This window comes from Eumetopias jubatus, unplaced genomic scaffold (assembly GCF_037043125.1).
Source record: "Eumetopias jubatus isolate StellerSeaLion01/CBP00866 unplaced genomic scaffold, mEumJub1_p1.0 scaffold_2, whole genome shotgun sequence".
NCBI classification, from domain to species: domain Eukaryota; kingdom Metazoa; phylum Chordata; class Mammalia; order Carnivora; family Otariidae; genus Eumetopias; species Eumetopias jubatus.
Genome location: NW_028274808.1, coordinates 74266713 through 74279877, shown reverse-complemented (window position 1 = coordinate 74279877; position 13165 = coordinate 74266713). Strand labels below are relative to the sequence as shown.

General features: G+C 38.3%; 2 protein-coding genes across 5 annotated transcripts in view; both read left to right on the top strand.

The window, feature by feature from the left end:
* The window catches only part of TRIM2 (tripartite motif containing 2), a 49667-nt gene extending 45986 nt beyond the window's left edge, over positions 1–3681 (top strand). For all 4 annotated transcript variants that reach the window (XM_088019746.1, XM_088019745.1, XM_028104381.2 and 1 more), the window contains 2 exons: positions 1028–1168; positions 3529–3681. In XM_088019746.1, coding sequence (XP_087875872.1) covers positions 1028–1168; positions 3529–3681 — 294 coding nt within the window. The remainder of the gene's footprint in view (positions 1–1027; positions 1169–3528) is intronic.
* Positions 3682–10663: 6982 nt separating this feature from the next.
* Positions 10664–13165, top strand: part of MND1 (meiotic nuclear divisions 1) — a 73948-nt gene continuing 71446 nt past the window's right edge. The window contains exons 1-2 of the mRNA XM_028104427.2: positions 10664–10668; positions 11372–11594. Of these exons, the coding sequence (XP_027960228.2) occupies positions 10664–10668; positions 11372–11594 (228 nt within the window). The remainder of the gene's footprint in view (positions 10669–11371; positions 11595–13165) is intronic.

The window sequence follows — 13165 nt, the reverse complement described above, 5'->3', positions numbered from 1 at the left end:
TGTAGGCTAGATGATAATGGAAGCTTAAAATAATATCCTGGAGATATTTCACAATCATTAAGTATTGTCTGAGTCAAGATAAAATCATGCTTACTATAGTCTTATATTTAAACACATATTAAAAATCTAATTCTCTCCAAATCAATAATCTGTATTTGATACATAATAGAGTAACACTCCCTTAACAAGAATATTTAATTAACCACAACAACCCATTGTTTTTCCGTATCAGATATTAGAGAATTTACTGAAGAGTTCTGTTTAGCCCACCACTCTGTCAGCCCCCCTCCCCTCAGTATGCACCATCCACCAAAGCCTTATGGTCATATAAACTCTCTATTTTAACTAAATATGTATTTTGGAAAAAATATATAAAAAAGCCCTTCTCTTATTCCTCACTGTGTGAGGCCATTACACACACACACACACACACACACACACTGTGTGTGTGCCATCTCACACACACACACGCACACGTGCGCATGCACGTGCACTTGCACACTTTCCCCTGATGTAAGTGTGAAGTCTAGCCTGCTTTTTCCCATGTGGACTTTGCAAAATGGTAATAAATTCTGAGCATGTGGCGTAACAAAAAGCTCCTAGGTCCTGATCCAACTTTGATCATCCATCCTGTTGGAAATACGATGCCTGTCCTTGAGATTTAGCTATTTATTTAAGGCAGAAAGAATAATATTGTTGAAAATTATAGCTCCACTTTCTCATCCTACCCTATATTTGTATATATTTTATAATTTATAATGAAAGTATTTTTCATATAAGTATTCAATAACCAGATACAAGCTAGAAATAAGAAGTGATTTAACACAAATCGAATTTATATAAGCAAATTGGGGAACCATAAGTGATATGGGGGTCTACTTTGTAGATTTTTTTCTTTTTTTAGAATGTCTTAAATCATAGGTCTTATTGTTATAAAATCCTGTTCGATACATATTTTTTAAAACTCATAATGTTGGCTCAATTGTTTTCAATGTAAAATAAAACCATTTAAAAATATCTCACACAGGTGTTTAATCAGGAGGGGGAATTCATGTTGAAGTTTGGCTCAAATGGAGAAGGAAATGGGCAGTTTAATGCTCCAACAGGTGTAGCAGTGGATTCAAATGGAAACATCATTGTAGCAGACTGGGGAAACAGCAGAATCCAGGTAACTGAAAATGCTAATGTATTTGTTTAGAGTGATCGTTATTTGTTGAAAGTGAAGAATTGGCTGTCTCCCAACTGGAATGTTTTCCATTCTTCTTTGGTTAGGTTCTTCATAGACCACAGGTAATCTCACCAGAAGTGCTGAACTAAGGAAGGTGGAGTTAGAAAAAACATAAACAGGTTACCAGAGGGAAACCCTCTGAAACTGGGAATTTTTTAACATCCCACGGACCCCCCAAAGTGTGTGTGGATAGAATTCAAGAGGTCCATTGAACAAAATATTATATTACTATTTCTACTAGCTTCTAACTAAAAACTATCATTTTCTTTAATGATGAATATAGGCAACAATCACAGTAGTTTTAGAAATACCTATAACTTTGTCACCAAGAGGAATCACAGAAATTTCCATATTATAGTTGAGAGGTCTTGAGTTATCATTTATGCTCATCACTCTTCAAAAATAGTCAATAGTAGGCCCATCACTATTTCTTGTTACTTTAATGTGTTGGTTAAAAAAGTACACATATTACTATGTTGCAATTTTGTAAAATTTTGATAACTATATTTTAATTTTTACCTTTATAACCCCATGTATTTTGTTTTATGCATTTAAAAACATTATTCTGCTGAATAACCTGAATCAAAGGGGAAGTCTCAAGGAAAATTTAAAAATATATTGGACTGAATGAAAATGCAAATACAGCATATCAAAGTTTGTGGAGTGCAGCTAAGACAATCCTGAGAGGGAGACTTTTTCCCCCAGCTTTATTGAGGTATAATTGACATACAGTATTGTGTAAGTTTAAGGTGTACAACGTGTTGATTTGATACAATTATATATTGCAAAATGATTACCACCATAGCTTTAGCTAACACCTCCATCACCATCACATTGTTAACATTTCTTTTTTTGTGGTGAGAACATATAGATCTACTCCCTTAGCAACTTCAAGTACCTAAGACAGTTTTATTAACTATAATCACCACACTATGCATCAGCTCCCCAGAACTAAATCAGTTTCTAACTGGAAGTCTGTACCCTTTGATCAACTTCTCCCCATTTCCCCCACTCCTCAGCCCTAGTAATCACCATTCTACATGAGAAGGAAATTAATAGCACTAAATGCTTACATTACAAAGTCAAAAATCAATATTCTGAGCTCCTTCATCAAGAATATTATGCAGCCATCAAAAAAATGAAATCTTGCCATTTGCAACTACGTGGAATTAGAGGGTATTATGCTGAGTGAAATAAGTCAATTAGAGAAAGACAATTATCATATGATCTCACTGATATGAGGAATTTGAGAAAGAAGACAGAGGATCATAGGGGAAAGGAGGGAAAAATGAAACAAGACAAAACCGGAGGGGGAGACAAACCATCAGAGACTCTTAATCTCAGGAAACAAACTGAGGGTTGCTGGAGTGGTGGGGGGTGGGAAGGATGGGGTGGCTGGGTGATGGACATTGGGGCAGGTATGTGCTATGGTGAGCGCTGTGAATTGTGTAAGACTGATGAATCACAGACCTGTACCCCTGAAACAAATAATACATTATATGTTAATTTAAAAAAGGGAAAAATAAATAAATAAATAAATAAATAAATAAATAAATAAATAAAACAAAAACAAACCCCACAAATGTACATAGTAAACCACTGACTTCTTATAATTCCTTCTTTTCTGAAAAAAAAAAAAAAGATCTTTATCTTCTCATTGTATACTATGACTGACAACCATACCTCTGTGGTCTAGTTGCTGATTTTTCCGTTATGATTGGGAATAAAAGAGGGCTTTTATTCCCAATCAGGGGGAAATAATATAAGGAGGGGAAAGTGAAGGCTGAGAGTAAGAAACAAGGGTCATTCATTTTCAGGCACCATCGAGGGCTATTCCCCTTAAACTGACCACTGTAAGAATGTAAGTGAGATCTGTTGGCCAATGTCATGCTCCTTGTCAGTGACTCTGGGGAATAGAGAATGAGAGGAGAAAAAGCAAGGTTAAGTAAAGGGAAGGCCTGGATATGTGATAGACCTAAACAAACTTGTGGGCTTACATGCATGCTTTTTCTAAAGATTTATTTATTTTAGAGAGTGAGGGAGGGGCAGAGGAAGAGAGAGTCTTAAGCAGACCCTGTGCTGTGCGCGGAGCCCTATGTGGGGCTCGATCTCATGACCTTGAGATCACCACCTGAGCCAAAACCAAGAGTTGGATGCCTAACCGACTGCCCCCCCCCCCCCGGTGCTCCTTACACGCATGCTTTTATATTGAAAATATTAGCATCAAGGGTTTTCTAACTCCTATTTCATCCTATTACTATAGCTTTTCCTAGAACACTCTGACTTTATATTTCTTACAGGTTTTTGACGGAAGTGGATCATTTTTGTCCTACATTAACACATCTGCTGACCCACTCTATGGCCCCCAAGGCCTGGCCCTAACTTCAGATGGCCATGTTGTGGTTGCAGACTCTGGAAACCACTGTTTCAAGGTCTACCGGTACTTACAGTAATGGCAGGCAGCTGGCCTGACCTTACAAAGGTCTTGCACTATAAACTGGAATGGATTTCTCGACGCGGGACCAGATTACACTAGACTTTTCATGCTAGAAGGAATCATTGGTGAACTTTCCAAGGTTATTTCTGAATGTAACTATTTCCTTAAAACCTGCATATCTGATTTCTGTAATTCACCTTTTAGGGTTTAAAGAAAAGAAATCCCTTCTACTGAATCTATGGAAACTGCAAAGTTTTACACCTGTGAACTATGGCTTATCGGACAGGGGTTTATGTAGTTGAACTGATTTTGCAAATCAAACAAACACTAAAACAAAACAAAACAAAACGAAACAAAAAAAACTAGAATGTTTAAAGATATTTGTTAATCCTGTGAATGGTAGCTTTTGTGCAGAGCTTCCAAAAACAAAACAAAAACAAAAAATCTGTTGTAGTTATATACTTTATTTAACTTCAGTCACAAGACCCGGGGGATCTTCTAACCTCACTTTTACAGTAGGTATTACTCATGTGACATTTTTTGGTTATCAGTAACTACATACACATTGGAAAAAAATAAGACTGTCTTGCAAAACCCTCCCAGCTCTGATTAGGCAGGCCTCTTGAGGTTAGCACTTAAAAACCACTGCAAATTTCCCATCCTTTCTGGGTTAGATCCAAGATCCTTTTTGTGTGTTCTTTACACCGTTTCTCTCCTGCTCACCTTGTATCAAAAAACAAAGTCCATTTTCAGGGAAGCCTGAAATCCCCAGTGCTTTGAAAAGCATATTGCTATTGTAATACCTTTGGTATTTAATTAAATACCTTTGGTAAACAAACAGCCCCCTCAACTCCAGACTAATGCACTAGAATGTAATCAAGAAAAAGTTAGCCACATTTTATGGTGCCAATGTTCTCACGTGTCTCTCCTCTTCCACTTCCTGAAAGCGAAAGCTTTACCTCCTGCAAAATGTCAGCACATGTAGTAGGACACCAGTATCCTAGGACAGAGAGCCATAAGTAGCCCTTTGGAGGACTGATGGTGTCAACCAAAGGCATGTGATTGATTAATGGTTTCCCCTTAGAAAGCAAGTGTTACCAAAGTCGTGTTATCTCGAGAGCATTACAGGTAAGGGCATGTTATGGTTATTTATCATTGTCTAATGAATAGTAGAGGCATTAAAGGACTATGTATACATGATTAGGGTAAGGTAGACTGTATCATACATATATATATATATATATATATATATAGCTGAATCTTTGGTGTATTGAAATAGGCAGCACCCTGAAAGACAGAAGCATCGTCCAGCACATTCCTTTACTGCGCAGTTTAAAGCCGTCCTTGTAGAGTAAGCCCTAAAACAGGTTTAATTTTCACCATTTTCCAGTAATGATGATATCGGCTGACTTTTATAGTCAGAAAATGGCCTTCTGTGCTTTCAAAAACAAAACAAAAACAGGTCGAAAGAAAAAGAAACGTTGAACTTGAGTTACATTTAATTTAAGTATACATGCATTTGGAGAAATGTGAAGAAGAATTTAGTCAATTGTTAATCTGTCATTGATACTGTAAAATAAGATGTGGTCTGTTTCCACTGTTTAATTTTCTACTCAGTTCTACCAAATAGGATGTCATGTTTGGCATTTTTGATAATGACTTTGGGATCTTTTTCACTGAAAGCACCTTAGAACTGTACTATAAGAAAACATTTCCCGTATGTCTAATGATATGTGATGTTTATTGCTTATTAATTTATAATTTAGTCATTCTCTTATATAGGACTTTTTTAAATTTAGAAGGAGAATCTAGCTATTTCCAGTTGTCTGTCAAATTTATTATGCCCAAATCAACCTCTGAAAGAAAATTTTTCAGGAAGATTTACATTTAGGTTTACTTTTCTTCTTTTTCTTCTTCTTTTTTTTTTAGTTAGGTAGAGCTTTCAAAATATTTGAAACTATGAGAGTTATAAAATTCAATAACATTTTTAGAATGTTAAACTAAGATACTGTTTCCTAACATCAGCAAACTAAGTCTTTTGAATGTAAACATTTGTATTTAATGAGTGCTTCCTAGGTGCCAGGCACTATTCCCAGGACTGGGGAAACAGCAATGGATCAGACAGAAATCCCTGCCTGCTTGGAGCTTACACTCTAGGGAGGAATTTCATTTTGCCATTTAATAACATTTTGCATTCAAGATAAGCTAGACTCTTGATAGCTCCTAGACTATTTAGAAGAAAACTTTTTAAATTGGTTAAATTAATTTTAGTTTATTTTCACAAGTAAAAATGGCTTCCTATTTAGATTCTCTTCACAGGCTGTTGGTCTTAAGACTAGATTACTTAAAAGAGTTTTTTTGCACAACATTGAAATTGTATTTGTGAATTTAGAAGTTAACCAGCCATCATACCATAACAGGCTGGATAGCTCAATAATAGGTTGCATACAAGGCTAATTTTTTTTTTAACCTGTCAATATTGGCACAAACTGGAATGGAAGAATAGATACTTTGATTCAGACCTGTTCCACTGTTACTAAAACACATGCTATGGGCACTCCAAGAAACACTGTATTTTTCCCCAAAAATATGTAATCATGTATGTTAGTTAAAGCATAGATAACATTTCACATTTGGATACTTAGGAGCATTTACTGTATTTCTTAGTAAGTGTATTTGAGGGGGGGGGAAAGTGCTGCTGATAAGATACGAATAGACAAGATTTTAATGAAATTTTGTCAACATTCTATGGAAAATGGTTCCTGGTAAACTGAGAAGGATATTAAAATAAGTGACTTTTTTTCCTGGAGCTATCATTATTGTTTGATTTTTCTTTGTCAAGTGTACAGAACCTGTCATACATTCATGATAAGTAGCACTGAAAAATTACCCATTCAAATGTCCCCTGGGCACTTAATGGCAAAAGATTGCCAGTTCGAATGTAAAGGTCAGTGACAATGCATTCCTGCCTGATACAGACTTCCCCTGCCGGACTCTGGGGACGTAGTCACTTGACCGTCCAGAAACACATGAATAAAAAGCCGTTATGACTGTTCACCATTGTTTTAAAGGTACTTAGTATCTTGATCAAACTTTAGTCTCCAGTAACTAAACAAGTCCCCAAGTTTCCTTATTTTCATTTACCCATTGACTAGATTTGAGACAAAGAAATACTACAGGTCATGCAACTAGAAGACACTTGCTTCCACTACTAAATATACAGGGTATGTCCTCACTTGGAGTTAACTGGAATAGCAGTACGGTAGCAAGTGTCTCTGGGTCCTTGGTGAAGGATTCACATTAATGCTTTGGTAATACCTTCTGAGTGAATTAGAGGAAATAGCAAATGAATGTTAGGTACTGTGCAGATTACTTCAAATGGGAAAAACCTTTTTGTACATTTGGACTCTATAGTATCCTCCCTATTCACCAGCTTCTGAAGAGGGAGGAGTATTTTTAGTTTAATAATTAAAAAAAAAGACCTTTCCAGGTAGGAAAAAATTGAAGCTATTTGCTGCAAACATCATCTAATTTTGCTTAAAGTCGAAAGTCGTAATACTGTTGCATTCTGTCAATGTTGCAGGGCTTTAAACTTTACAATTATTTTAATATTTTTGATAACTAGGAATCTAGTATTGCCATAAAGGAAACTAAGTGCCCATTAAAGATTTGTTTGGTATAAATAAATGATTTTTTTGTTTTGTTTTAAATGACAGTAAGCTACAAATCATGATGTTAATCTTAATACTTTCTGAAGATGAACTGTGTGGCAGTGATTGTGTGGTCTGTTTGTGGAGAATGTATGAAAGCTATTCATATTCTAAAATAGATTAATAAATCGGCTATGTTGTCCCAATGAATGTACAGCACGTCCATTAACTTTCGAAAGCAACACAGCCTTAAACTCAATGCTTTTGCTTTATGACATGGGAATGTTCTGTCATCAACAGAGTGTATTCTTGTAATAGAATTCTTTGTATCATTCTCAATTCTATTGCCTTTCAATCCTATGTATGAGTATTAAGGGTTTTTGCTTCCTTTTTTTTCTTTTTAAAGTTTGTACATTCCATCTTTCTAGGTCTGTTTCATACGTTTTGTGTATAGAACACTAAGTCTTGCGCTCTCTGACGTTGATACTGATATATTCTCATTTGTTCTTTTATGAATCGAAATGCTGACTGCCTATTTAAAGAAAAGAATGAACGCTGTGCATCAAAGTGTTTGTATGTTCGTAGCTACATATGTACCACAGTATTTTGGATGCTTTAGTCTACAATAAAACTTTAAATTAATTCTGTCTTGAAACATAGGAGAAACAAGATTCATGTGTATATCTTTACCATGCACAAAATATCAGATCATTATAATAAAGCTTGTTTTCTCCATTTCCAGGGTGAATGTTTATTTATTTTACATAGTTTTCTTTTTTAGTAAAGGGAAATGAAGAAATTTTCTAGAATATGTGGCAGATATCAATACCTCAACCAAACTGTTTAGTTAAATTAGTAAAATTTTTGTCATTTATGATACCAATAATCTGGTTAGCATTTAGGATATATCTTAGATAGGAATTTGGAAAACCATGACAGGTATGCCTAGCACACATATTTAGAAAGTCAAATAGACCAAAATCACTATGCTTCAAGAATCACAAAAGGGACTTTCTAGAAATCATGGCAGTCCCCTTTCTAGGGGGTGAAGAACTAGAAAGAGACTGCACTATAACTACTGTCTTTAGGGTCCACAATTTAATTAAAATTAATTACAAGAAACATTTTTATATTACATCAAGCTGACGGCCAAGCATTTCAAGCAGTACTCACAACATCTAAAGAATATGTCGGACAGTCCTCTGGTGGTTGCAAAGGAACCTGGTGCTGGATGCACAAATCATGGGCTATCACTACGTCCTATCCTTTCAAAGAAGTTAGTTTCCATCTTTCTTAAGTCAAAAAAAATTTAAATTGGTCTCTATTCATAATGTCAAAGTTGTCACCTTAATGCCACTTACACACAAGCCAGCATGTTCCCTCTGAGACTTGAAGATAGATAAGCTCTCAATCTTGAGTGGTGTGTGGATTGATACTTGGTCTTTTGTTCTATAAAGAACGCTTGTCCTTCATTGATTGTAAACAAATCATAGCCTCACGTATATGCATATGGCTTTTTTTCCCTGATGTATTTATAGGCTTTTTGATTTTTCACTAAGTCTGTGATTTATATTTTGCTGTGATGGAATGAATACTAAAATTTATCTTCTGAGTATCCTTTGTGAACAATGGAGGGATCCAACAAAAATCTCTTGTTTTGTTTTTTCAAGGATTAAAAAAAATCTATAATAGATTATAAGTCTACAAGAGGTGAGTCAGTCAGTCTTGGAAGGAGAGATGTAACAGAAATGAGAACAAGGCCAAACAGGACGCTGCCAACTAGTAACTGAATATTAGTATTCTTGAATCCTGCTTCTATTCTTCATTTATTTTTTCTTTTAACCAAGCAGGCACCATAGCCATCTTGGGCTCTTTGGAAGTTTTCAGAAGCAGAGAGTGTGGCATTCCTGATGTAAGCCAGTTGCCCCACATTTAAGCATATCTCAAACTGTCCTTTGAGGACTCACTTCACATAAAGCCAGATGCACCCCTTTCCAGAGCAGACAAGTTCAATTAAAGCTGTATTTTATTTGCCTAAGCAAAGAGGCAGGAAGGGCAGATGACATTCTATCCTCTACCCAACCCTATTGTCTTTTGTTGTCTTTGCTGTTGTCATTGGCCCTGCAGATTCTTTGCCTACAGGGAGGGATGTGTACTTCTCAGCTGCTGCAAATATGTATTTACCATTCTTAAAAACCCATATACTACATCTGTCTGCTCCATAATATTGCAAAACTTGGAGTGTCTTAGGATAAATGTTAAAAGATAAACTGAGGCATATTAAGAATTTTAAGAGTTTGAGCAAAATCAGTTCTAATCAGGAGGTGCCAAATCAGAAGTGGATAGGAGTGCTCTGCCAACAGGAGCCAGGGGAATGACTTACACAGAGAAAATACGGAACCAAAGAAATTCTTTGATGGCGGCTGTTGTTGTTGGGTCATTGGTTGTCTTTAGCATTTTGATTTCCTAACCTTGAGGTATTTATAGGCTTAGAATTGTGGTTTGCCCATGTAGGCTGCTGCAGCATTAGTCCACACAAAAGAGTCTAATGGCTTCCTTGTTTAATTTAACACATCTGAATGGTATATAAGATAACTTCAAAATTCCACTGGTGAGAATAATAAATGAGAAAGCACTACTCAATACAAACAATTAAGATTTTTCTAAAGTAAAATATCCTTTGATTTTTTCATCTGAAAACCATATCTAGTTATCCCTAAGTCAACAAAGAGATAGTATTCTTAAATACCTGGTATATTTATTTAATACACATTTACTGAGTGTTTACCATGTGTTGGGCACTGTGCTAGGTCTTGGTGATATGGAAATGGTTGGCTTAACCTCTGCCACAGAAAGGAGTCTGATATTACAAGGAAGCTGTCCAAGAAAACAGTTATTAAAATGAACGTGGGGTGCTATAAAACTGCAGATTGCTATAGCATACCACAGAAGGGACCTTCTCTGCTCTGCGGTGGGAGTGGGGAAACACAGAAAAAGACTCCTGAAGGCTACATCCGACCTGTCTAAAGGGGGGTAAGAGTAAGCCAAGTGAAGAAGGGCCACTCCTGATGGAGGGACAGGTATGGCAGTCTGAAAGCCGACTAAGACAAGCCTTCCCACAAATGTTACCTTTATGATTTTTGTCAAATCTAGGTATCACCAGGGCCATTACTTAATATTTTTCTTAAATATCACTTTCATTTTTTCTGACAGGCCTATTTCATCCATATCTAGAGCAATACATGAGAAATCTAGAATATAATGTGTTGCTTATGCTTTTTCTAGTACATATTAAAACGTATTAAATGGCTACCCATTTACTATCTTAAAATCATCTGATGTACAATCATGTCGTACTGTAATGCACTCTCGGGAAAACTAAATTAATGGAACTCTACGCAATCAATATATCCCTTCTTTGCTTCCGTTTCTTAAAGAAGCAATAGGAGATACAAATTCCCACTTTAGATGCCTCTCTTCATGCTTTCAGTAAAATTAGTATACTTTAAAATGGTTCAAAATCACGTACAATAATTTTCAAAACAATTGACAAGTCTGAGTTAATTTTGTAGCACCTTTAGGTTAAGGGGCCCGAGCTTTAGACCCGAATCCCCATCTAATGTCAGGTCCTGAGGTAGCAGGTTTTCGACAGATTTCATTTGAAATTCATTCTTTTGTTTATTTAAAAAACAACAAACAAGCCTAAGAGAAAACCAAACATACAAAGGGATTTTCAAAAACTGGGAAAGCAGTGGAGAGAGGCTGCAGAGAAGAGGGGTAAAATTAGGAGAGAGAAGGAAGTCCGCCCCAGACTGGGCGCATCCAGATGGATGGAGGGTAGCGCTTCCTTCCCCAGGGTCAAACCGCCTCTATTTTCTAAGGCCAACTTAGGCCGGTTTCCGCAGCGCGGAGAAAACGCGCGCTAAAGTGAGGGCTCAAAACTTTCTAAAAAAAAAGAGAGAGAAAAGGAGTCACATTCTACACCACGGAAAAGAGGTGGGTGCCGTGCAGACACCCGTCGCACGGAACCCCCAGCCCTCCGGGCTCCCCCCGCAGGCCCCGCCCCTCCCGGGCCGGCCGCTCGGCACAGCCGCCAGGGGTCGCCGCGCGCCGTCAGGGCGGAGGTCGGCCTCCCTCCCACGGCGCCCCTCCCACCTCGTCCTCGTCGCTGCTCCGCCCCGCGGCGCTGTCGGCGCCAAAATCAAACCCGCCTAGGCTCGCCCCGCCCCTCGGCTCGCGCGCAGGCCCGGCCGCCGGAAGACCCGCCGCTCGCGTCATGGTAAGAGCTGAGGCCACGCTCCCGGGTCCCGCGCCTCCCCAGTGTCTGGGCCACAGGGCTCCTCGGCATTGTGGGGCCCCGGCGGGCTTCGGGGGCTTGGCTCCCCGGGAGGGGCCGCCAGGTGGACGCGGCCGGATCCCGGAGGCTGGGGCGCGCGCGGCCCCGGGGCCCTCGACCCCTACGCCTCTGGGCGTCCCCGCGCCGCCGCACTCCGCGCTCTCGCCAGAGCACACCCGAGAAGCGTTCGCGGACGTGACCCGAGTGTCTCACAAACTTAGCGACCAGTCAGAGCACGAGTCGCCTCAGAACCAGAGCCCCAGGGTCCCGGGATTCGGCCGCCGACGCTGCAACCTCTTAGGAAGAAGCGGGAAGGGTGTGAGCGGGGCGGACCGACGCCTTGGATCCTAATGGCTCTTGTTTTATGACAATTGAGGGGTGCCATGTATTGTAGTTTGTAGAACACGTTTCTGAATGGCTCACGATTTCAGAAGTAACCTAGCGAGTCTTTTGTGCCAGTAAGATTTCTTTGAAAATCCGTTGCTTTTTTACTAAAGGGCAGGAATGGATGCCTTTTTGTGCTTCGGACTGCTAGTTGGTAGGGAGTTGGTTCCTTTATTAGGGAAGCACTGAGTTAGCTTTCCTTGTTTGCCATGATAGGTTAAGTCCTGGTGAGATTCCAGATCGACCTTTTTATCTTGGTGATTTTAATGTTTTCCACCTGGTCGCATCATTTTCATAAACCTTCAGTTTCATGTCATTCTTTCTGCTTCTGTTGGCAGAGAATCAACATCTAATTAAATGGATCTAAGATTTTAATATCTTAATTTAGTTAAGTGGCCGTTATTTTGCTGGGCAAGGATCTAGGTTGTACGGTATTTATTTGAAGATACTTGTCCAGATGTAATTACAACTGATAACGGCTTCTTTGTGGTTAAACTAACGATGCAGCCACCTGGGCATAAAATGGGCTCAGACACAACAGGACCACACTTAAATCTGTTCCCAGTGCTGCGGGATTGCATGTTTCTCATAGTTACTGGCCTAGTACAACTGAGAACTATGAGCACAAATGCATTAACTTTATCCTTTTACCTAATCTCTCTTTACATGTGAATCACCTTATAATACTCGGTGGTAATATGCTGTTAACTACCTTCAGATGCTTACCTCCGATAATGAAGAAACATGAAAAAAATGAGAATAAAACTTTGAGATACATCCAATTTTTTAAATGTCTGCTCAAGAAGTAAGTTTAGTGTTATGTTGACCAAAGACAACCCTTTGTTCTCTTTCCTGATTATGAATTAATAGCTGTTTGTTTTGATTTGGTTAGACTTCATGAATAAACAGTTATAAATCCAGGCATATTTTTGGAATTGGAGAAATGCAGTGTACTCTGCCACGTTTGAGGGCAACAGATATCATCTATTTTTAATTTTTCAAAATTTTATTGTAATTGGTAAACGGGGTGGATTTTAGGAATTCTGTAACTCCTAATTGGAGAAGGTTCCTGAGATGTATGGTTTTTTTTAAGTGGTTTACAATACAGGTTTTTCCCACTCTTTGAAAGT